This window comes from Pelobates fuscus, chromosome 8 (assembly GCF_036172605.1).
Source record: "Pelobates fuscus isolate aPelFus1 chromosome 8, aPelFus1.pri, whole genome shotgun sequence".
Lineage (NCBI taxonomy): Eukaryota > Metazoa > Chordata > Amphibia > Anura > Pelobatidae > Pelobates > Pelobates fuscus.
Genome location: NC_086324.1, coordinates 158,721,788 through 158,744,278, shown reverse-complemented (window position 1 = coordinate 158,744,278; position 22,491 = coordinate 158,721,788). Strand labels below are relative to the sequence as shown.

Here is a 22,491-nt window from a genome sequence, read left to right as displayed (position 1 = left end):
TATGGCCCTGTTAGCGTACCCGCTACAGTCTATAATACTATAAAAATATATATATTTACAACATATTCATTTTGATAAAATGCTGCATACTCAAGTCACCATACTTATTTTTGTGTCACACTTGTAATGCATTGTCACAAATAATGTTAAGTCCAGTAACAAATCAGAAGCCTTGAATTCACAAATGGTGTGTTGTTCATGTATGCTACACTAAAAAAAGGCTGTCCTTTCTAGCATTATATTGACTTTTATTTTATTTACTCTCTATTAAGCTACTGCATCATACGGTATGGTGAAAGGAGGGATTCTATTGTACGTAAACATTCAATTAAAGATCTGATTATTATGCAATAATATTTTTCAACCAGGTCAGTTCCCAGGGTCATGCAATTTGTAATAATAAAAAATTAGAACAAGTTTTACAAATATTTGAAATTAAAGAGTTTTAGGACCTAACCACACAGTGGTCAAATGTCTTAGGGGTATTAAGATTTCTGTCAGCAACATGACTGTAAAATCAACATTATTGTTTCGAAGGGATCTACGTTTCTGAAATATAATGTTGACAAAGAAAATCGGCAAAATGGCTGACATATCAAAGAATGCTCTGGGGTAGGAGCAAAACTAGATCTTGAACTATTTGCGCAGGTTATACAGTGATAAGATTACGATTTTGTAGTCCAGTTACAAGCCTTGTGATAATAGGGAGGCTTGTAATTCCTTAAAATGTATGTTGTTCTCCTATCCAAAGCTCTGTAAGTTGTCCATGGTACGATAGTTGACAGAACGCTAAGTGGTCACCAAATCTTGGTCATGCCAAGTTCTCTTGGACTCTGTTGAAGGTTCATGAGTTGAGGTTAAGATACAATGTCCTGGTATATATTCTGAGCGGACATAACCTTTTTAGTGATGTCACTTCAGAAATAGGCGTATTTTCTGGTCTCCCAGCAGAAGCCTATGAAAGAGATAAGATCATTGTTAGAAAGCTTCACAGCTGGTTTATAATAGAGTTAGTCTCAGACTGATTCATCGAAGTAGCTGGCACAGGGAAATTAATTCCAGAAGATGGGACATTTTGAAGCAATTATTAAAACAACTGCTAATCAATGTCCTGAGTGCTGGCAAACCACAGTATAACCACAATATAAATGTTAGGACCTCTGAGTGGTCATCAGGCTGAATGATCAGGCTATGTTACTTATGGTTGTCTGGCCACCATCTAACCACAATCCATCTAGCTTGCTAAGTATCATGGAATCAACATTCACAGCAGCTGTGGCACCATCTAGTCTAGTGAGTCTAGGCTACTCCTTGTTTTTCACAAAAAAATGGAAAATAGGAATGATGACTATTGTTTGGGACTCCAGCTGATGTGGACTACCCTGTATTATTCCCGGAATGACAAAAGGGCAGTTTAAAAGCTGCCTTAGCGTCATGGGAAATGTAACCTGTAGTGTCAGCAAAGTTATTCCGTGACAAAGTATTTGTAATGTAAAATTTTTGCAAGGTACTTAAACTGTCATTTAAATACAGACAATTTGTACAAAAATAAAGTCCTAACTTTACATTAGCTACATAGTAATACAAATCAGTCTGTTCTTCATTATTACCCCCAACAAAAAGGTTTTGTCTTTTTGTCATTTATATCAACATTATATATATATATATATATACATGCACATAATTCATACACAGACCAGCAACACTGACTCTCTTGCTTTCCGCATCAACCTACCTTATGATTCCTCCAACCAACAGACCTCCTACCATGGGTCCAACCCAATACAACCAGTGATAATCCCAGTAGTTGGCCACCACGGCTGGACCGAAAGCCCGGGCAGGATTCATACAGGCTCCAGAGATCGCACCCCTGCAATAATTATAAGAGGCAGAGAAAGATACACCCCGCAAATGAGGAAGGGGCAAAGGAATGATCTATTATAGCAATGTTTGCATTTGATGTTGGCTATTTCCAAAGTCTGTGTAAGATTAGAATGGGATAATGGGTTAGTACTGGGCATTCCTTGTACCAGTGGGTATTCCTAGTGTACATGTGAAGTTAGTATGAATAGTAGTATTGAATATTCGCAGTATACATAAAGTCAGTATGTAGCAGTACTGTGTACACGTGAGGTTAGTACGGGTAGTACTAAGTATTCGCTGTGTACACGTGAGGTTAGTATGGGGTAGTATTCACAGTGTACATTTGAGGTTAGTACGGGGTAGTACTGAGCATTTGCAGTGTACATGTGGGGTTAGTAGGGGGTAGTATTAAATATTTGCAGTGTACATTATAGGTTAGTACGGGATAGTGTTAAGTATTCGCGGTGTACATACAGAGCTTAGTACGGGGTAGTACTGAGTATTCGCTGTGTACATGTGGGGTTAGTAGGGGGTAGTATTAAATATTTGCAGTGTACATTATAGGTTAGTACGGGATAGTGTTAAGTATTCGCGGTGTACATACAGAGGTTAGTACGGGGTAGTACTGAGTATTCGCTGTGTACATACAGAGGTTAGTACGGGGTAGTACTGAGTATTCGCTGTGTACATACAGAGGTTAGTACGGGGTAGTACTGAGTATTCGCTGTGTACATACAGAGGTTAGTACGGGGTAGTACTGAGTATTCGCGCTGTACATACAGAGCTTAGTACGGGGTAGTACTGAGTATTCGCTGTGTACATACAGAGGTTAGTACGGGGTAGTGTTAAGTATTTGCGGTGTACATACAGAGGTTAGTACAGGGTAGTACTGAGTATTCGCTGTGTACATACAGAGGTTAGTACGGGGTAGTACTGAGTATTCGCTGTGTACATGTGGGGTTAGTAGGGGGTAGTATTAAATATTTGCAGTGTACATTATAGGTTAGTACGGGATAGTGTTAAGTATTCGCGGTGTACATACAGAGGTTAGTACGGGGTAGTACTGAGTATTCGCTGTGTACATACAGAGGTTAGTACGGGGTAGTACTGAGTATTCGCTGTGTACATACAGAGGTTAGTACGGGGTAGTACTGAGTATTCGCTGTGTACATACAGAGGTTAGTACGGGGTAGTACTGAGTATTCGCTGTGTACATACAGAGGTTAGTACGGGGTAGTACTGAGTATTCGCGCTGTACATACAGAGCTTAGTACGGGGTAGTACTGAGTATTCGCTGTGTACATACAGAGGTTAGTACGGGGTAGTGTTAAGTATTTGCGGTGTACATACAGAGGTTAGTACAGGGTAGTACTGAGTATTCGCTGTGTACATACAGAGGTTAGTACGGGGTAGTACTGAGTATTCACGCTGTACATACAGAGCTTAGTACGGGGTAGTACTGAGTATTCGCTGTGTACATACAGAGGTTAGTACGGGGTAGTGTTAAGTATTTGCGGTGTACATACAGAGGTTAGTACGGGGTAGTACTGAATATTCGCGCTGTACATACAGAGCTTAGTACGGGGTAGTACTGAGTATTCGCTGTGTACATACAGAGGTTAGTACGGGGTAGTGTTAAGTATTTGCGGTGTACATACAGAGGTTAGTACGGGGTAGTACTGAGTATTCGCTGTGTACATACAGAGGTTAGTACGGGGTAGTACTGAGTATTCGCTGTGTACATACAGAGGTTAGTACGGGGTAGTACTGAGTATTCGCGCTGTACATACAGAGCTTAGTACGGGGTAGTACTGAGTATTCGCTGTGTACATACAGAGGTTAGTACGGGGTAGTGTTAAGTATTTGCGGTGTACATACAGAGGTTAGTACAGGGTAGTACTGAGTATTCGCTGTGTACATACAGAGGTTAGTACGGGGTAGTACTGAGTATTCACGCTGTACATACAGAGCTTAGTACGGGGTAGTACTGAGTATTCGCTGTGTACATACAGAGGTTAGTACGGGGTAGTGTTAAGTATTTGCGGTGTACATACAGAGGTTAGTACGGGGTAGTACTGAATATTCGCGCTGTACATACAGAGCTTAGTACGGGGTAGTACTGAGTATTCGCTGTGTACATACAGAGGTTAGTACGGGGTAGTGTTAAGTATTTGCGGTGTACATACAGAGGTTAGTACGGGGTAGTACTGAGTATTCGCTGTGTACATACAGAGGTTAGTACGGGGTAATACTGAGTATTCGCGCTGTACATACAGAGGTTAGTACGGGGTAGTACTGAGTAATCGCGCTGTACATACATAGCTTAGTACGGTGTAGTACTGAGTATTCGCGCTGTACATACAGAGCTTAGTACGGGGTAGTACTGAGTATTCACTGTGTACATACAGAGGTTAGTACGGGGTAGTACTGAGTATTCGCTGTGTACATACAGAGGTTAGTACGGGGTAGTACTGAGTATTCGCGCTGTACATACAGAGCTTAGTACGGTGTAGTACTGAGTATTCGCTGTGTACATACAGAGCTTAGTACGGGGTAGTACTGAGTATTCGCTGTGTACATACAGAGGTTAGTACAGGGTAGTGTTAAGTATTTGCAGTGTACATACAGAGGTTAGTACGGGGTAGTGTTAAGTATTTGCGGTGTACATAAAGAGCTTAGTACGGGGTAGTACTGAGTATTCGCGCTGTACATACAGAGCTTAGTACGGTGTAGTACTGAGTATTCGCGCTGTACATACAGAGCTTAGTACGGTGTAGTACTGAGTATTCGCGCTGTACATACAGAGCTTAGTACGGGGTAGTACTGAGTATTCGCGCTGTACATACAGAGCTTAGTACGGGGTAGTAGTGAGTATTCGCGGTGTACATACAGAGGTTAGTACGGGGTAGTACTGAGTATTCGCTGTGTACATACATAGCTTAGTACGGGGTGGTACTGAGTATTCGCTGTGTACATACAGAGGTTAGTACGGGGTAGTACTGAGTATTCGCTGTGTACATACAGAGCTTAGTACGGGGTAGTACTGAGTATTCGCTGTGTACATACAGAGGTTAGTACGGGGTAGTACTGAGTATTCGCTGTGTACATACAGAGCTTAGTACGGGGTAGTACTGAGTATTCGCTGTGTACATGTGGGGTTAGTAGGGGGTAGTATTAAATATTTGCAGTGTACATTATAGGTTAGTACGGGATAGTGTTAAGTATTCGCGGTGTACATACAGAGGTTAGTACGGGGTAGTACTGAGTATTTGCTGTGTACATACAGAGGTTAGTACGGGGTAGTACTGAGTATTCGCTGTGTACATACAGAGGTTAGTACGGGGTAGTACTGAGTATTCGCTGTGTACATACAGAGGTTAGTACGGGGTAGTACTGAGTATTCGCGCTGTACATACAGAGCTTAGTACGGGGTAGTACTGAGTATTCGCTGTGTACATACAGAGGTTAGTACGGGGTAGTGTTAAGTATTTGCGGTGTACATACAGAGGTTAGTACAGGGTAGTACTGAGTATTCGCTGTGTACATACAGAGGTTAGTACGGGGTAGTACTGAGTATTCACGCTGTACATACAGAGCTTAGTACGGGGTAGTACTGAGTATTCGCTGTGTACATACAGAGGTTAGTACGGGGTAGTGTTAAGTATTTGCGGTGTACATACAGAGGTTAGTACGGGGTAGTACTGAATATTCGCGCTGTACATACAGAGCTTAGTACGGGGTAGTACTGAGTATTCGCTGTGTACATACAGAGGTTAGTACGGGGTAGTGTTAAGTATTTGCGGTGTACATACAGAGGTTAGTACGGGGTAGTACTGAGTATTCGCTGTGTACATACAGAGGTTAGTACGGGGTAATACTGAGTATTCGCGCTGTACATACAGAGGTTAGTACGGGGTAGTACTGAGTAATCGCGCTGTACATACATAGCTTAGTACGGTGTAGTACTGAGTATTCGCGCTGTACATACAGAGCTTAGTACGGGGTAGTACTGAGTATTCACTGTGTACATACAGAGGTTAGTACGGGGTAGTACTGAGTATTCGCTGTGTACATACAGAGGTTAGTACGGGGTAGTACTGAGTATTCGCGCTGTACATACAGAGCTTAGTACGGTGTAGTACTGAGTATTCGCTGTGTACATACAGAGCTTAGTACGGGGTAGTACTGAGTATTCGCTGTGTACATACAGAGGTTAGTACAGGGTAGTGTTAAGTATTTGCAGTGTACATACAGAGGTTAGTACGGGGTAGTGTTAAGTATTTGCGGTGTACATAAAGAGCTTAGTACGGGGTAGTACTGAGTATTCGCGCTGTACATACAGAGCTTAGTACGGTGTAGTACTGAGTATTCGCGCTGTACATACAGAGCTTAGTACGGTGTAGTACTGAGTATTCGCGCTGTACATACAGAGCTTAGTACGGGGTAGTACTGAGTATTCGCGCTGTACATACAGAGCTTAGTACGGGGTAGTAGTGAGTATTCGCGGTGTACATACAGAGGTTAGTACGGGGTAGTACTGAGTATTCGCTGTGTACATACATAGCTTAGTACGGGGTGGTACTGAGTATTCGCTGTGTACATACAGAGGTTAGTACGGGGTAGTACTGAGTATTCGCTGTGTACATACAGAGCTTAGTACGGGGTAGTACTGAGTATTCGCTGTGTACATACAGAGGTTAGTACGGGGTAGTACTGAGTATTCGCTGTGTACATACAGAGCTTAGTACGGGGTAGTACTGAGTATTCGCTGTGTACATACAGAGGTTAGTACGGGGTAGTACTGAGTATTCGCTGTGTACATACAGAGGTTAGTACGGGGTGGTACTGAGTATTCGCTGTGTACATACAGAGGTTAGTACGGGGTAGTACTGAGTATTCGCTGTGTACATACAGAGCTTAGTGCAGGTTAGTACTGAGTTTTCGCTGTGTACATACAGAGGTTAGTACGGGGTAGTACTGAGTATTCGCTGTGTACATACAGAGGTTAGTACGGGGTAGTACTGAGTATTCGCGGTGTACATACAGAGCTTAGTACGGGGTAGTACTGAGTATTTGCTGTGTACATACAGAGCTTAGTACGGGGTAGTACTGAGTATTCGCTGTGTACATACAGAGGTTAGTACGGGGTAGTACTGAGTATTCGCTGTGTACATACAGAGGTTAGTACAGGGTAGTGTTAAGTATTTGCTGTGTACATACAGAGGTTAGTACGGGATAGTACTGAGTATTCGCTGTGTACGTGAAGTCAGTATATTAAGGTCATGTTAACTTACCCAGCCAAAATGTCTACGGTGACAGTGAACCCAATGCAGAATGGTGCCAGTGGCGTGCTTGTCTGTTTGTTGATAGCGCCCATGCAGACCGCCATGACCAGGAAGAATGTCATGATGATTTCGGCGCCGATCGCCCGGGGGAGTTCACTGTCTCTGGTCACCGTTGTGAAAGCTGCTCCCGTGGACGCATTATAAACGCTGCCCAGTGTTATGGCCTAATAACCAGAGAGGAGAGTCCCATTAATCCAGACACTTACCGTGACACAAGCAGCATGTGGTATATCCTACCAGGGGGGCATGGCATGTTATGGATACCCAGGGGGCTCTGTATTATAGCTATATGTCAGAGGCTTTAGATTATGGTGGAGTGGCTGGATCGTGGCTGGCAGTGGGGAACTACCCTGAGTTCTTCATCCTTGTACTGAGAGCTATTCATGTAAAACCATTAAAGACAAATCACATTCATTTGCTTTTTTCTTACTTTCTTTAATCGGAAAAAAATGCAATTAAATTTGGTGCATATTGTTGAATTTTATGACTGAGGAGCTTACACTGTATATTACTGTAAGTTTTATTGTTGTGGAGCTCTGTGATACCCTCACACACTATATATTACTGTGAGTTGTATTGCTGTGGAGCTCTGTGATACGCTTACACACTGTATATTACTGTGAGTTTTATTGCTGTGGAGCTCTGTGATACGCTTACACACTGTATATTACTGTGAGTTTTATTGCTGCGGAGCTCTGTGATACGCTCACACACTGTATATTACTGTGAGTTGTATTGCTGTGGAGCTCTGTGATACCCTCACACACACTGTATATTACTGTGAGTTTTATTGCTGTGGAGCTCTGTGATACCCTCACACACTGTATATTACTGTGAGTTTTATTGCTGTGGAGCTCTGTGATACGCTTACACACTGTATATTGCTGTGAGTTTTATTGCTGTGGAGCTCTGTGATACGCTTGCACACTGTATATTACTGTGAGTTTATTGCTGTGGAGCTCTGTGATACGCTCACACACTGTATATTACTGTGAGTTTTATTGCTGTGGAGCTCTGTGATACACTCACACACTGTATATTACTGTGAGTTTTATTGCTGTGGAGCTCTGTCATACACTCACACACTGTATATTACTGTGAGTTTTATTGCTGTGGAGCTCTGTGATACGCTTGCACACTGTATATTACTGTGAGTTTTATTGCTGTGGAGCTCTGTCATACACTCACACACTGTATATTACTGTGAGTTTTATTGCTGTGGAGCTCTGATACGCTCACACACTGTATATTACTGTGATTTTTATTGCTGTGGAGCTCTGTCATACACTCACACACTGTATATTACTGTGAGTTTTATTGCTGTGGAGCTCTGTGATACGCTTACACACTGTATATTACTGTGAGTTGTATTGCTGTGGAGCTCTGTCATACACTCACACACTGTATATTACTGTGAGTTGTATTGCTGTGGAGCTCTGTGATAAGCTCACACACTGTATATTACTGTGAGTTTTCTTGCTCTGGAGCTCTGTGATACCCTCACACACTGTATATTACTGTGAGTTTTATTGCTGTGGAGCTCTGTGATACGCTTACACACTGTATATTACTGTGAGTTTTATTGCTGTGGAGCTCTGTGATACACTCACACACTGTATATTACTGTGAGTTTTATTGCTGTGGAGCTCTGTTATACACTCACACACACTGTATATTACTGTGAGTGTTATTGCTGTGGAGCTCTGTGATCCGCTTACACACTGTATATTACTGTGAGTTTTATTGCTGTGGAGCTCTGTGATACGCTCACACACACTGTATATTACTGTGAGTTTTATTGCTGTGGAGCTCTGTGATACACTCACACACTGTATATTACTGTGAGTTTTATTGCTGTGGAGCTCTGTGATACACTCACACACTGTATATTACTGTGAGTTTTATTGCTGTGGAGCTCTGTGATACACTCACACACTGTATATTACTGTGAGTTTTATTGCTGTGGAGCTCTGTGATACACTCACACACACACTGTATATTACGTTGTTTTTCTGCCCATGAAGTATTTGATAAATGGATGCAAACTTACCTTGGCCAGTGCTGCCCCGATCATCCCACCAAAGAGCTGGGAAATCCAGTAAGGAATAACCAATATGAGGTTGAGTCCTCCAATAATCCACGCACCAAGAGACACTGCAGGGTTGAAATGGCCACCGCTGTAAAAACAGAAACAGTGTAGGTGAGGGGTGGAATCTTAAGATGGCATCATAGTTTGGTGTAACTGCGTGAGCTTGGCTGTCTTCTCTGGTATGACACTTTAAATGTGTATTTTTTATAAAGACTTAACTAAGACTTTTTGTGCTGTCCTGAATGATATTTTAGAGGGCATGTGGAAACACCAAATTGCTTTGAACGGAAAATCAAATTGCGAAATGTAGGCCGAAATAGCCGAGCCATGACTGAGTAGGAGAATTTTTCCAAAGCAACTATTTTTGTCTACATTTGGCAATTCAGTTTTCATTTCACTCCAATTTGTTGTTTAGTGATTATACCCCATAAAGCTCTCCAGGGAGCAGGTGCTGATAGGAGGCTTCCGAATATTATACTACGTACAGTATGGGTCTCCTGCACACTCAGTGTCACCAGAGAACCCTGTTCTTAAGTACAAAGTGACAAACAGTTTACTGAGTGCAAAAAGGCAATATTGTTGCTTCTTATCTTGTCCAAGATTCTAAGCCAAAACAATTTACTTTTCTTAGCGTAAATGTCAGTTAATGGTTACCGCAGACTCCTGATTTTGCAGAATTTAGCGTTTTCTGTAGCCATAAACAAACTTTAAAAGCCAACAGAGTGCACGATCTCTAGTGCACGATGTGGGGTATAAAACTGATTTCATGTTTGCGCTATTAAGATATGCCCTGTAGAATTGTATTTTTTTTTTTTTTTTGCATCACTTTGCTATCAGTAGACAAAATGGGGTTAACCCCTTAAGGACCAAACTTCTGGAATAAAAGGGAATCATGACATGTCACACGTCATGTGTCCTTAAGGGGTTAATTACTAAACAAAAATAAAAGCAAATACATTTTAAGCCAAAAGTAGACTATTTGGTTATTTTTTTCCAATTCGTCTATTCTAGTGAAAAATGACCACCTGTGTCCAACTCTGTCACTAAACATTTTACGGCGATTAACAGAATTGCGAAGTTTAGACAAAAAGTGCAGATCTGGAAAAGTTCTCTATAATAATCACAACTTGGCTGTTTTAGCCTGAATTTAGCAATTTGCCTTTCAACTCACTAAAATCTTGTGTTTAGTGAATACACCCCTCTATATTCTTAGTGGGACAACGTTTATTCAATAAAGTGAGAATTAAAAGGGTCAAAATAGCCAAAATGGAAAGATTTCCTTTCAGTCCAACTACTCTAACTTTTAATTTGAAATTAATTTCACTTTATTGAGTATTTGTTTTATTGATATATACTCAATAAAAATGATGAAATACAAAGAAAAAAATTAAATTCGCTTTAAACTCACTCTGCATTTTCTTTTTTGTAAATAACCCTAAATATTTCTTTTTGACCCACAGCGAAATCCTCATTCAACAATTCTTAGATTTAACACCTTCCTCTTGCTCTGCATGTGATGTTATAGGGGAGTCCTGCATAATGAGCAGTTCTGGGTCGAAGTTCTAAAAAAGTGGGACAGTCACCGTAGGTATAGGGCATTCAAGTGCTGCTGGGATAGAACAGTTTACTAATTAAGGCAGTACCTTTAGGATTCCTCTTTGATTAATAAACTGGGTCCTTACAGGGCAACATTTTTCACGTGAATGTTACATATGAATGCTGCATACTATAGGTCAGCACTTTTCGTGTGCTGCCCATCAGCATTAATAAGAAGTATGTATCCCGCAAAGCATAGTGGGACTGGCAGCCTTTAATGCACTCGGTCACCTTAGCATAACAGGTTAGACAGGCCTGTCCCATTTCTCAATCTCCACTACTATGAAAACAAAGCTCAATGCCTACGTGGGTGGTAGAATATCTGGATGGCTAAGTGTTTAGAGATAAGTAGTCCACAACAGCTGAAGTGCCAAACTTTAGCCTTTACTGCTATAGATGCTGTATACATATGCTCTCATGAATCTGAGCCGGCCATAGGTCATCCAAAACCTAGAGGCTGGCTGGCTCTAATAGGAGTTGCAGTCCAGAGTCTCCCAGCGCCCCCGATTGACATGAGATATTAAAATGCGAAGCAGCTGGACTTGCTAGAGGTTGCTAGATGTGACGGACTGTATCGTTTTCTGCTTGGCTGACACCATTTAAAAAAGGAGCTTTCTGCATGAGAGCAGTGATTCTATCAGTTCAGCCTTGCTGGGTTTTTGGATGCAAAACATGAAAAGAATGAAATAAAACACAGACAGGCAGGACTCAGTCTATAATGGGTTAGCAGGGTTCTATAGAATCTGGTCCTCCAGATGTTGCTGAACTACAACGCCCATGATTCTTTCAATGAAATAGATAGTCAGAGAATCATGGGAACTGTAGTTCAGGACCAGAGTTTGGCGTACCCTGGGCTAGAGCTAATACAAAATAGTACATAAAATCCCTTAACCCCTTAAGGACCAAACTTCTGGAATAAAAGGGAATCATGACGTGTCACACACATCATGTGTCCTTAAGGGGTTAAAGGGGCACTGTACGCACTATAACTAACAAAGTGCATTGTAGTCGTCATAAAGCCCTTTCCTGACTCTCAGTTTGAGATTGATGGGCAAATGGTTTGACATACCTTGGGGAGTGTAGCACCTACGGACAATCCGGTGCAGTGGTTATGGTGCTTCGAGTGTACCTTTAAATCAAACCTAGCAATCTCTACATTCAGACTGTTATTGAAGCTTTTCTTCAACCTAGCTTACATTCTCTTATATTTGGGATTGCAGAGCACGAATAGAAAGATAATTATACTTTAAACATATTGCACCAAATATATATTTAATTTATTGATATATTTATATATTTTGCATTTCAAAATTAATCTGTCATTCTATTACCATTAATCGCAAGGCTGTATTAAACTGCCTGTATGTCATATTAATGTGCTTTAAATCATTTTCTAATACATTTTCACTTGCATGGCCTGTCTCTTTAAGCACATTTCCCAGCATTCAACTGACCTTGGGATAACTGCTTATTTTGTCTATTTTTAAAGTGACACTCCAGGATGAAACGGACTCATTATTTTCTTACATAATGTATATAAATATATGTAGTAATCATAAATGAAAAATTATAAAAAATAAATATGATACCCGTATGTGTAACAGCAAGGGCAGATTGATTACATATCTCCCAACGATTGGCGTTATCAAACTGGGAACCAAACTTCTATAACAGATAAATATGCTTGTAGAAGATAGAAACATCGCAAAGTGTCCTTTAAGAACAGTGATAGATAACCGAGGGATGGCCTATGTTTGTGCAGAATATTTCCCATGATGCACAGCACACTTAAAGAACCATTACTGATTTAGGGAGTAACTTCGGCTACAAAAATCTATAATAAATAATGAATGCGTATTTATTTAATGCAAATCTAACCTTATTCCTCCAAGGATGGCGATGGTAAGTCCAAGTGCAAGTCCATGTGCCAACGCTGGCTGCAGTCTGCCTGTCGTGTCTCCATTCTCAATGACCGAGACACAGCCCGCAAAGACAAACAATGCTGTGCCCACCAGCTCCGCTACACAGGGTTGGACATATTTTTCGTACCAGTGTGTTTTGGGCGTCTGCGACTTGTTGTCAATTTCAAATTCCTTGAATTGTATCTCAGTCATGTCTGCGTCTGACATGTTATTATCTACAAACGGAGGAAAAATGATTTAAAAATACATTATCATTTAAAATAAATTATATCAATTTACTGTGAGCACGGTCAGTCTTCTTGTTACATCTTTTTTATATCAATATGCATGGCAGATTTTTTTTAAATGTTAGTATACAGGGTACAAGTGAAAACAAGAAGTATATAATAATAAAATATATTATTATTATTATGTAAATTATATACAATAAAATGTTAAATATAAGCATTTTGGATTATCCTAAGCAACTCTGTAAAGCACTATTATCAATGCCTAAAACTCAGATTAAATGCATATATAGAAAGTCACCTATGGCATTAGAGATTAACTGCAGGTACATCAACACACAGAGATTAACGGTATAATTAGAATCAGGAGATGTATAATTTCACAGCCGGCAATAAACACAGAGAGATTACAGAGACTAAAGGTGCAAGGTTTTGGGCAGTTAAGATTTCGTTATCGAGCTTGCAGATCTGATACTTTCCTTTGTGACTATGTATACTCACACCGAGGTTTACATACTAAACAATGAACTACACTGAGCTAAAAAAAAAACAAACAAACAAAAAAAATTCCCAAAAGACCTGGACGTTAACATGGAAGTTCGTCATCAATTTACCTGGTAGAAAGCGCAATTGTTCTGGTGAGATATTGCCAGCTATGCCATTATGCACAACCATTGTCAAATGTTTGACACGGTCTATCAGTTTATATGTGGCAACTCCTGAAACAATTAGCACAGGTAGGGTGAAGCGCCACCCCCTTAAATGCCACTGACGAGGGCCAATGTCTTCGTTACCTGAGAAGGGGTGGCACTCCAACAACAGCATAGAGTGCCAAAAAATGATTGCCTAACTTGGCCCCTCTCCTCTGTCTCTCCTTTATCTCCGCCCCCTTATCTTTTATTCTCACCCTCCATCCTTCCTCCCTTTACCCCTGATGGTAATTTGGGGTAATCCAGCTTTGGTTAGAAAAACATCAGAAAATGCGTTGAGTTTCAATATCCACCATGAGGTATCATACGGAAGACTCTGTTAGAGCATTTGGTGATTTCAATTCTAATGCCCAGATTTACGATGACCTAGCTAGTCTCAGTACGCCGATTGGCAGAAAATTTTACATGTTCTTTTCGTTCTTCAGACTAGTGATACGGTTCTTGGCAACAGACAGGTAGATATTAGAAACCTACATTTCTCAGGATGCTGTGGTGTCAAGATCAGCTACCAATGCTTTAGGTTAAACGTGGAGGGCCTTTTTTTTTTACAAACCTCTTTTTTTTTTTTGACCGAGCACAATAGAACTCTTAAATCAACTCCTGCTATAGAGCTACTTGTTACTGAATCTGTGTTTGACCCAGAATGATGAGAAATGTGTTCCGTCAGCAGGCAGTTGGATAATATCTAACCTTGACCCAAGGCTTATCTCATATCAAGCATTCCAAACCTTATTGTATGATAGTGCATGGACATGGAATAAACAGTTTTTCCAATGTGACGTGTCACAAGGACAATAAACGTTCTCCAGAGTATCTGAATGAGCCTGCAGGTGTCTGTCCCTGAACGTGCGATTATTTGGGGAGAACAGGTGCAAAGTTCCCACGAATCAGGCAGCATTGCCCAATAACCTACGTGGATATTACACTGGAGATTCTCAAACGGAATGTTTTCTATTTTTTGAAGATAGCAAACATTCACTATGTCGCCTTTCATATTGTAAATCCATACAATATCACCTTTCATTTGGTTTCAGAAGAAAAAGAGGGAGATTTCTGAAAATATTTCAAATAAACACGAAAAAAGCAGAAGTCATAAATGTGGAGAAATTATCCTGGAAGTAGAGGACGTTTTCTATACATCCCATGGTTTCCATGGTGATAACTTCACATTTAGAACCTGATGGAACCTTTATAAACCTCTCCATATGCCACCCTTAGTATACTGGATCTATAGCTATCTTCCCTTAATAAGACCCTCCACACTTTCTTTGAAAATGTACGGATGTTTCTACAACTATTACATCCAAATACCTAGACAGCCACAGATCAAAGCAATTGGCAACATATTCAACACATTTTAGTGGAGAATTATATATTTCTGAGAAAATTGGCCGCCATAAAGTACTTTGTAATCTTTTATCAATTAATTGTTATTTTAAGAAGTATTCATTCCGATTGATATCCCAGCATGGGTCTAAAATATGTGAAATATATAAAAATAAATTAGGGTTCATATTAAACAAAAACACCATGTCATTTATTGAAGACATAATCTTAATCTGAAACTTTAACCGGATTACTGTATAATCTTTGTTCTTTAATTTCGCTTGTGTGATAGATATGACATGATTACTTATATACTGTCAATCATCCATATTACAATAATGTATCAAACTACTCAAATGGCCATCATTTTCCCTGAGATTAATTGTGCCGCAGTGGAATCAAACAAGCAATTACGAGTTCAAAGACACCCCTAATATCTGTCTAGAGTCCGTACACACTAAAACCAAATTTACAATCTAAAGAGTGTATTCTCTGACTCTTTAAATGCTGGATCCAAATGCCGTGTACAGTATTGCACTCTGAATAGGCACTTGAAAGATTAAAGGACACCAGTCACATTAAAATAATTGACTTGATTAAACTCAATTCAGAAATCTACCACGGATCTACGACAATTTCCTTCCTTCGCTGCTCATCAATGCTAGCAATTCTTTGCCAACCTGGGTTTATTTACTAAACAGTGATTTGTGATGCAACGACAGGCAAACTGCAACGTTTTAACCCCAAAATAAGAAAAAGAACTGAATTATAAAATTCTTTCAGTTTGGCTATGTGGGATTTTGTTTTATAATGTATGTGTCTGTTCACCACAACCACTGTTGAGTGGATGAACCCCTAGTTTACACCCAGTTTATGGTGATGGTGCAAAGCATGTCATTTTATATCACGACAGCTGGCAAACACTAAAATGTATTTCTCTATGACAAGTATGCAATAGTTTATCTAATGTAATAAAATCGACAGCAATCTCACACCTCATTAAAAAGGAAAAGTGTAAAACCTATTTATAGTAGTTCAACTCTGTATGTAATCATTTCTACAATGTTCTACTTCAAACAAATGTTTAATGGCAGGTTTGTGTACAAGAGAAATGTCAATCTATTTCTATGGTTTTCGATAGCCCATGATTTGCACTACAATAACATTATAATCTATTGTTATTATGATCAAACCGCCCAATGGCAATGGGACATATAATCCCCCAAAACTGGAGTGTCAAAGATTCCCCATCAGTGCAACAGGGTGTCGGAAATTCAGAGAACCTGCTTTCTTTAAATAATTAGCTCTTATCTTGTGAGATAGCTCAGTTTTTTAAAGCACTTACTGTGCAGGAACAATAAATAGCATTTTATTGTGTAATAGTATAATAGTAATAATAATTAATATCTGTTGATTTGGTTAAAAAAACAAAAACAAGCAGTTTAAAAGTTCTTACAGAGAAAAGAATGCTATCTAAAAATAGTTTTAGAATCTTACATAAATACAAAATATATAAACATAGATTACATTATAGAAAAACTGTTTTTTAAAACCCGCATTACTCCATATGTTACGAGTTGAAAAAAAAATCAAAAGAAGTGGCATGAAATGTGTAGTTTCATATTTAAATTTTATATAATAAAGTAATAGAAAATAATAATGCAAATAATTTAAATGACAACAGAATAGTGAAGAAGTGATGCATGCCTGTGTGAATTACTTACTGTGATCCAAGGGCCAGGCAACACCTGTGTGTTTGAATTCTTTCACAACCTGTTATTCATAAACCTTCACTTGTCACAAGAGACTCCTGTTGGATAGGTCAGAGATGTGAATTGAGACTAAGTGGCATTGGGACGGTCTCCTCAAGTACATCTTAATGACAAAAAAAAAAAGATCGCAATAAAAAGTAGACTGAAGGAGGGGATTGTCCAATCACATCTCGAAAAAAAAGTGCCTTATCTCGGTCAATATTACATTCCTGCCAAGAAGTCAAACTCCACTCCCACTGCATCACACCTCTAACTCAGTAACTCATGATAGAATTTTGATATGTGAATCTCAATATGTGCAACATTATAAAAGACAAGACCAGGGTCAGAGGATGAAAAAGCAAGCGAATTCCTTTAGACAATAGATGTTGGTGGCCGACATATTCCATTGTCACATTTCGTGGTATCGACCTTGTCATACTTCAAGAAAATTCTTAATACAAAACATACTGGGAGTGGAAACCTTTTTTCTTTTGGAAACCCTGTAACCCAGTCTTTATGCCAAGGACATAGTTAATGGTGGTGGACGTTACTCCAGTAAGGTCTTATAAACCCCTGCTGGTGGATATCGTTTGGACACTGCACGTTCCACTGCATTTGGTTGCCCATGTGTTATTGTTATTATTATTTTTTTTTTTTTTTGTAATTCTTTATTTTTCGAATGGTAAAGTCAATTAATACAAGTATTTGAAATATAGACAATTTGTAGGCTCATGCAAGAGCCGCGTCTCAAGTATTACAACAGTATATTCGTGTATAGCTGAGTTTATACATAATAGCTGAGTTCTATCAGTGTCTAGTTCCAGGCATAAGTCGTGTTACCATTCTATCCAATTTTTATATAACTAAATAGGTAATTCCAACAGGGTAGGTTAAAACTGTGGGTAATTTAAGAGAGCGGTATTGAGGTCTGGGGTTTGCGTAACCAGTTCCCATCTTTGTATGTGGAACTGTGGGGCTTAGTAGAGAAGCTCCTTATGTCGGGGCTTATAATGGGTGGGTCGTGGTCCCGTCAGTCCCAGGGGCTAGTGGGTGCAGTCGTAGGATGGGGTGTAGGACAGGGTAAGTAGGGATGTCTCTACAGTTTTTTAGTCCAAGTAATTTTCTTTTGGGGGGGTTTCGGGGATCAGGATGGGTAGGCAAGGGGAACGGGGGGCGGGGGTGTCCGGCCTTAGACCCCTCGGCCCGCGCGACCACGTCAACAGCACCCCCCAACAGCGGTCAACTCGTGGGCCGCAGGTGGCCACGTCTCGGGTGTCTCACCCTTGTGTGACTTCTAATGGCGGCTTATGCCGTCCTGTTTGACAGATATGATTTCCAGGGGAACCACCTAAGAGCACACTTGTCGGAGCGCCCCTGCAGGGAGGCGGTCATGATCTCCATGTCATAGATGGTTTCGACTCTATCTACCCATTGTTGGAATGTGGGGACCGTTGTGCGTTTCCAATGTAGTGGTATAAGGGCTTTCGCTGCTGTAAGTAAATGAATGGTGAGTGAATGTTTGTATGTGCGTACTGGTGTGAGTGTGTGGTGTAGGAGCATCTGTAGGGGTTGTAGGGGAATGTCCGAACCTGTGATCTCCCTTGACATGTGCACAGTCGTCCTTGTCGGCATATGCACAAAACCCCCCACCACATACTTAGTTATAATAATGACACTGACACCTGGGTTTTGGCAAAATTATATCACAGCTTTTATTTATTAATTAACATAGAATTATAAAGGTCATTGTCACACAACAGGCCCACGTTGGCCTGCACAGTTTACCACATTATTTTACAATTTAACCCCTTGACAATGACCCACCCCAACGTAACATCATAACATAATACACCAACATTGTAACACATTAGCTTAACCTGAAACATGACCATTGCCACCGAAGGGCATCAACCATTGCCACCAAGGGCACCATCCATTGCCACCAAAGGGCACCACCAGTGTAGGGGCATACCGAGACACCCCTACACACCCTGGTTCGGAGCTACCTACGAGCTCGAACCTACCAAACCAGTCCAAAGGCCTACCTATTAGCCCTGAACTCCAAACTGTCCCCCCTCTCACTCTTTTCTCCCCCCAACTTTACTCTCCATCCCCCGCCGCCGTGACCAAACGGGAAACACCTGAAAGCAAAGGGAGGGTGGGTGGGACAACGAACAGGTAAGTGTAACTTTGGATTAAAAGTGCCGTTAGACCTAAAATGGCCGCTACTTATACCCCCTTAGTAACTCCTCCCCACTCCATGTCCTTAGACCAGCCCCCAACTACTGACAACTAGCTGCCTGCCTCCTGGCAATGTCAAGGCCCATTCCCCTTAGCTGCGCTGCTCCATGGGCTTCATGACATGTGCACAGTCGTCCTTGTCGGCATATGCACAAAACCCCCCACCACATACTTAGTTATAATAATGACACTGACACCTGGGTTTTGGCAAAATTATATCACAGCTTTTATTTATTAATTAACATAGAATTATAAAGGTCATTGTCACACAACAGGCCCACGTTGGCCTGCACAGTTTACCACATTATTTTACAATTTAACCCCTTGACAATGACCCACCCCAACGTAACATCATAACATAATACACCAACATTGTAACACATTAGCTTAACCTGAAACATGACCATTGCCACCGAAGGGCATCAACCATTGCCACCAAGGGCACCATCCATTGCCACCAAAGGGCACCACCAGTGTAGGGGCATACCGAGACACCCCTACACACCCTGGTTCGGAGCTACCTACGAGCTCGAACCTACCAAACCAGTCCAAAGGCCTACCTATTAGCCCTGAACTCCAAACTGTCCCCCCTCTCACTCTTTTCTCCCCCCAACTTTACTCTCCATCCCCCGCCACAGCTCTGAGCTCGACTCCTCGAGTTCCTGAGCGACACCCCCCCCCCCCAGGGAAAAGATTGCCCGCTGGAGGCCCTCCTGGAAACCTAGCAGGAGAAAATCTAAGCCCACGTCTGAGAGGTGAACCCCATCCCGCCTGAAATAGCCTGGCAGCATATCCTCCAACTCTCTGTGCCTAATTACAACCCCCCCCACTCGCCTCACATATGCCGCCATGATTTTGTTGACCTTACCCTTAATTTTCGCCACCGCGGAGGGGTTCCGCGCGTGCCGCCAATAAAACCTCGGAACCATTTCCGACCACACCACTATAACCCCTGGCACTAACTCCTGCAACTTGTCTACATCCCTCTTCATACTTTCTATCAAAACTTTCTGCGGCAATGCCCCCACATCATTGCCTCCTGCATGCAGTACCACAATGTCCGGGACCTGGCCCAACAAAATTTTTTGAAATACCTCCCCACAAATAGCATTCCAACCCCAACCCCGGTATCCAAACCACCGGAGTTGCACCACGGATCTTGGAAAGCCCAGCTGTAGACCCCGATGTCGAACTGCAGCTCTCCGATGTGCCCAGTAAATATATGAGTGGCCAACCACCCATGCCGTCCAACCTGTAAAACATAAAACACAATTCCAACCGTGACACAACATTAACATAACAAACCCTCTGAACCACCCATAGGCCTCACACTAACTTGTCTGGCCTAACATACGACCTGAACCGCAGGGACTCCCACCTGCCGATCCTTTTCACCCTATCATCACCCAACCCCAGCCTCGCCGCTTCCGTAGCCGCACCAATCCTGAAGGAATGGGTCCCAAACTGCCTTGGGTCCACTCCCAACTTGTCCAAAACCTTCCGCATCACCTTGAGGAACTGGAACTTCGACAGCGAAGAACCATCCTCGTGTCGAAAATACGAACCTCCGGCCGTTGCCCGGACTCCGTGGAAGGCCGTGGCGCACTTGACCGGGCACGTGCCCCCACCCGGGAGCTCCCGCAGCGTAACCAAGGTCCCCTTACCCATCATGTCCGTTTTGGACCGCCTCAAATTGATCACCACCTTGTCACTCCACACCTCCACATCCGCTGCCTGAAGCCCCCCCGCCCCTTGGCGGTTGCTGCTGACCAGCTCGCTGATCCGAAACGCCCCGAAAAAGGCGAAACTAAAAACCACTGAGAACAACAGAACTTCGTAACTCGAAAAACACACACCGGGCAAGGCCCCCACAATCCGTTGCAGCAGCGCAAACGACACCGGCCTCCTGGAGTCCACCGACACTTTCCCCCTCCTTAACCCTTTCAGTGCCTGCCTCACCAGAAAGTGTTTCGTGGCGTCCTCCCAACCATTGAATTTAAACAAGAAAGCTAACGCCGCCAGCTTGCGCCCTATCACCGCTGCTGAAGATCCTTTGGTAACCGATCTACACACAAGCCACAACAGCGTGTCCAACCGGCCCTCCCGCGAGGGCTGGCCCCCCGACTGTTGCACCAAGTCCTCCCATTCCCCCCACACCTTACTGTAAGCCGTCCATGTAGCGGGGGCCAGGGAGTCCCGTATCAGTCCACCAAGCATGATGTCCCGAGCCGCCACATCTCTTCCGGGCAAGACATCCCCTCCTCCTGTGCGCCCGGCGCCGCCTGCCGAAACCTCTCCCACTGCGAACGAGATAACGCATCGGCAATCACATTCAACAGACCGGGCACATGCCGGGCCCTAAAAACAATATTGAAACGCATACACAATAATACAAAACGGCGGAGAAGCCGAACCACCGGGATAGAGGACGCTGACAGCCCATTCACTGCGTCCACCACTGCCATATTGTCCGAAAAGAAAACGACCTTCTTGTCCCTCAACTGCGGACCCCATAGTGACAGTGCTACGACCAGCGGGAATAACTCGAGGAACGCCAAGTTGCGGATCAGCGGGCTGACCCTCCACTCCATTGGCCAAGTCCCCGCGCACCATTGCCCGGAGAAGTAGGCCCCAAACCCAACGCTACCTGAAGCGTCCGTGAACAGCTCCAGTTCCTGAGACGAAGCCACCGGCTCCCGAAAAAACACCTTCCCATTAAACTCCCGCAAGAATTCACCCCAGACCTCCAGGTCGGCCTTCATGGCCGCCGAGACCCGGATAAGGTGGTGCGGGAACGCCACCCCCGCTGTCGCCCGGGCCAGGAACCTGTTAAATACCCTGCCGACTGGGATCACCCGACAGGCGAAGTTAAGCCGGCCTAGCAGCGACTGAAGCGCCCGGAGCGTGACCTTCTTTGCTCCTCGCACCTCCGCCACTGCCTGCCGCAGCGCCACCAACTTATCCTGCGGCAGCCTACACTCCCCTTTGATCGAGTCGATCTCCAAGCCCAAGAAGCTCAAGCACGTCGTGGGACCCACCGTTTTGTCACCCGCCAGGGGGACTCCAATAACATGCGCCACCCATTCCAGAGTCCTCAATCCCCTCCTGCACTCCTCCGAACCGGGAGGCCCGACGCACAGGAAGTCATCCAGGTAATGGACCACCATCCTAGTGCCCGCTTCCAATTTCACCACCCATTCCAGGAACGTGCTAAACTTCTCAAAGTATGCGCACGATATCGAGCACCCCATGGGTAAACACAAGTCCACATAGTAAGCCCCCTCAAAATGACAACCCAGCAGGTGATGGCACTGCGGATGGATTGGTAAAAGGCGGAAAGCCGCCTCAATGTCCGCCTTAGCCAACAACGCCCCCCGTCCCGCTCGCTGCACCAGACTCACCGCCTGATCGAACGAAG

The 22,491-nt window shown here is 42.7% G+C and overlaps 1 protein-coding gene across 2 annotated transcripts; it reads right to left on the bottom strand.

The window, feature by feature from the left end:
- Positions 1–284: 284 nt before the first annotated feature.
- AQP8 (aquaporin 8) lies at positions 285–16,931 on the bottom strand. 2 transcript variants are annotated; one of them, XM_063428968.1, is made up of 6 exons: positions 16,803–16,931; positions 12,772–13,030; positions 9,259–9,385; positions 7,158–7,372; positions 1,736–1,870; positions 285–955 (listed from the first exon to the last, which is right to left on the bottom strand). In XM_063428968.1, exons 2-6 carry the CDS (start codon positions 13,020–13,022, stop codon positions 913–915), a joined length of 771 nt encoding a protein of 256 aa, XP_063285038.1. In that variant the 5' UTR covers positions 13,023–13,030; positions 16,803–16,931; the 3' UTR covers positions 285–912. The 2 variants fall into 2 exon arrangements, with proteins under 2 accessions (XP_063285038.1, XP_063285037.1); XM_063428967.1 differs by lacking the exon at positions 16,803–16,931 and adding an exon at positions 13,657–13,730.
- Positions 16,932–22,491: the final 5,560 nt, after the last annotated feature.

Excerpts from the sequence above, each read along its gene's own strand:
- AQP8 (XM_063428967.1), bottom strand. The coding sequence starts at position 13,717 with ATGGTTGTGCATAATGGCATAGCTGGCAATATCTCACCAGAACAATTG. Across the intron at positions 13,031-13,656 it reads ACAATTGCGCTTTCTACCAG|ATAATAACATGTCAGACGCA; the intron begins GTAAATTGATGA and ends CTCCGTTTGTAG. Across the intron at positions 9,386-12,771 it reads GCCATCCTTGGAGGAATAAG|CGGTGGCCATTTCAACCCTG; the intron begins GTTAGATTTGCA and ends CTGTTTTTACAG.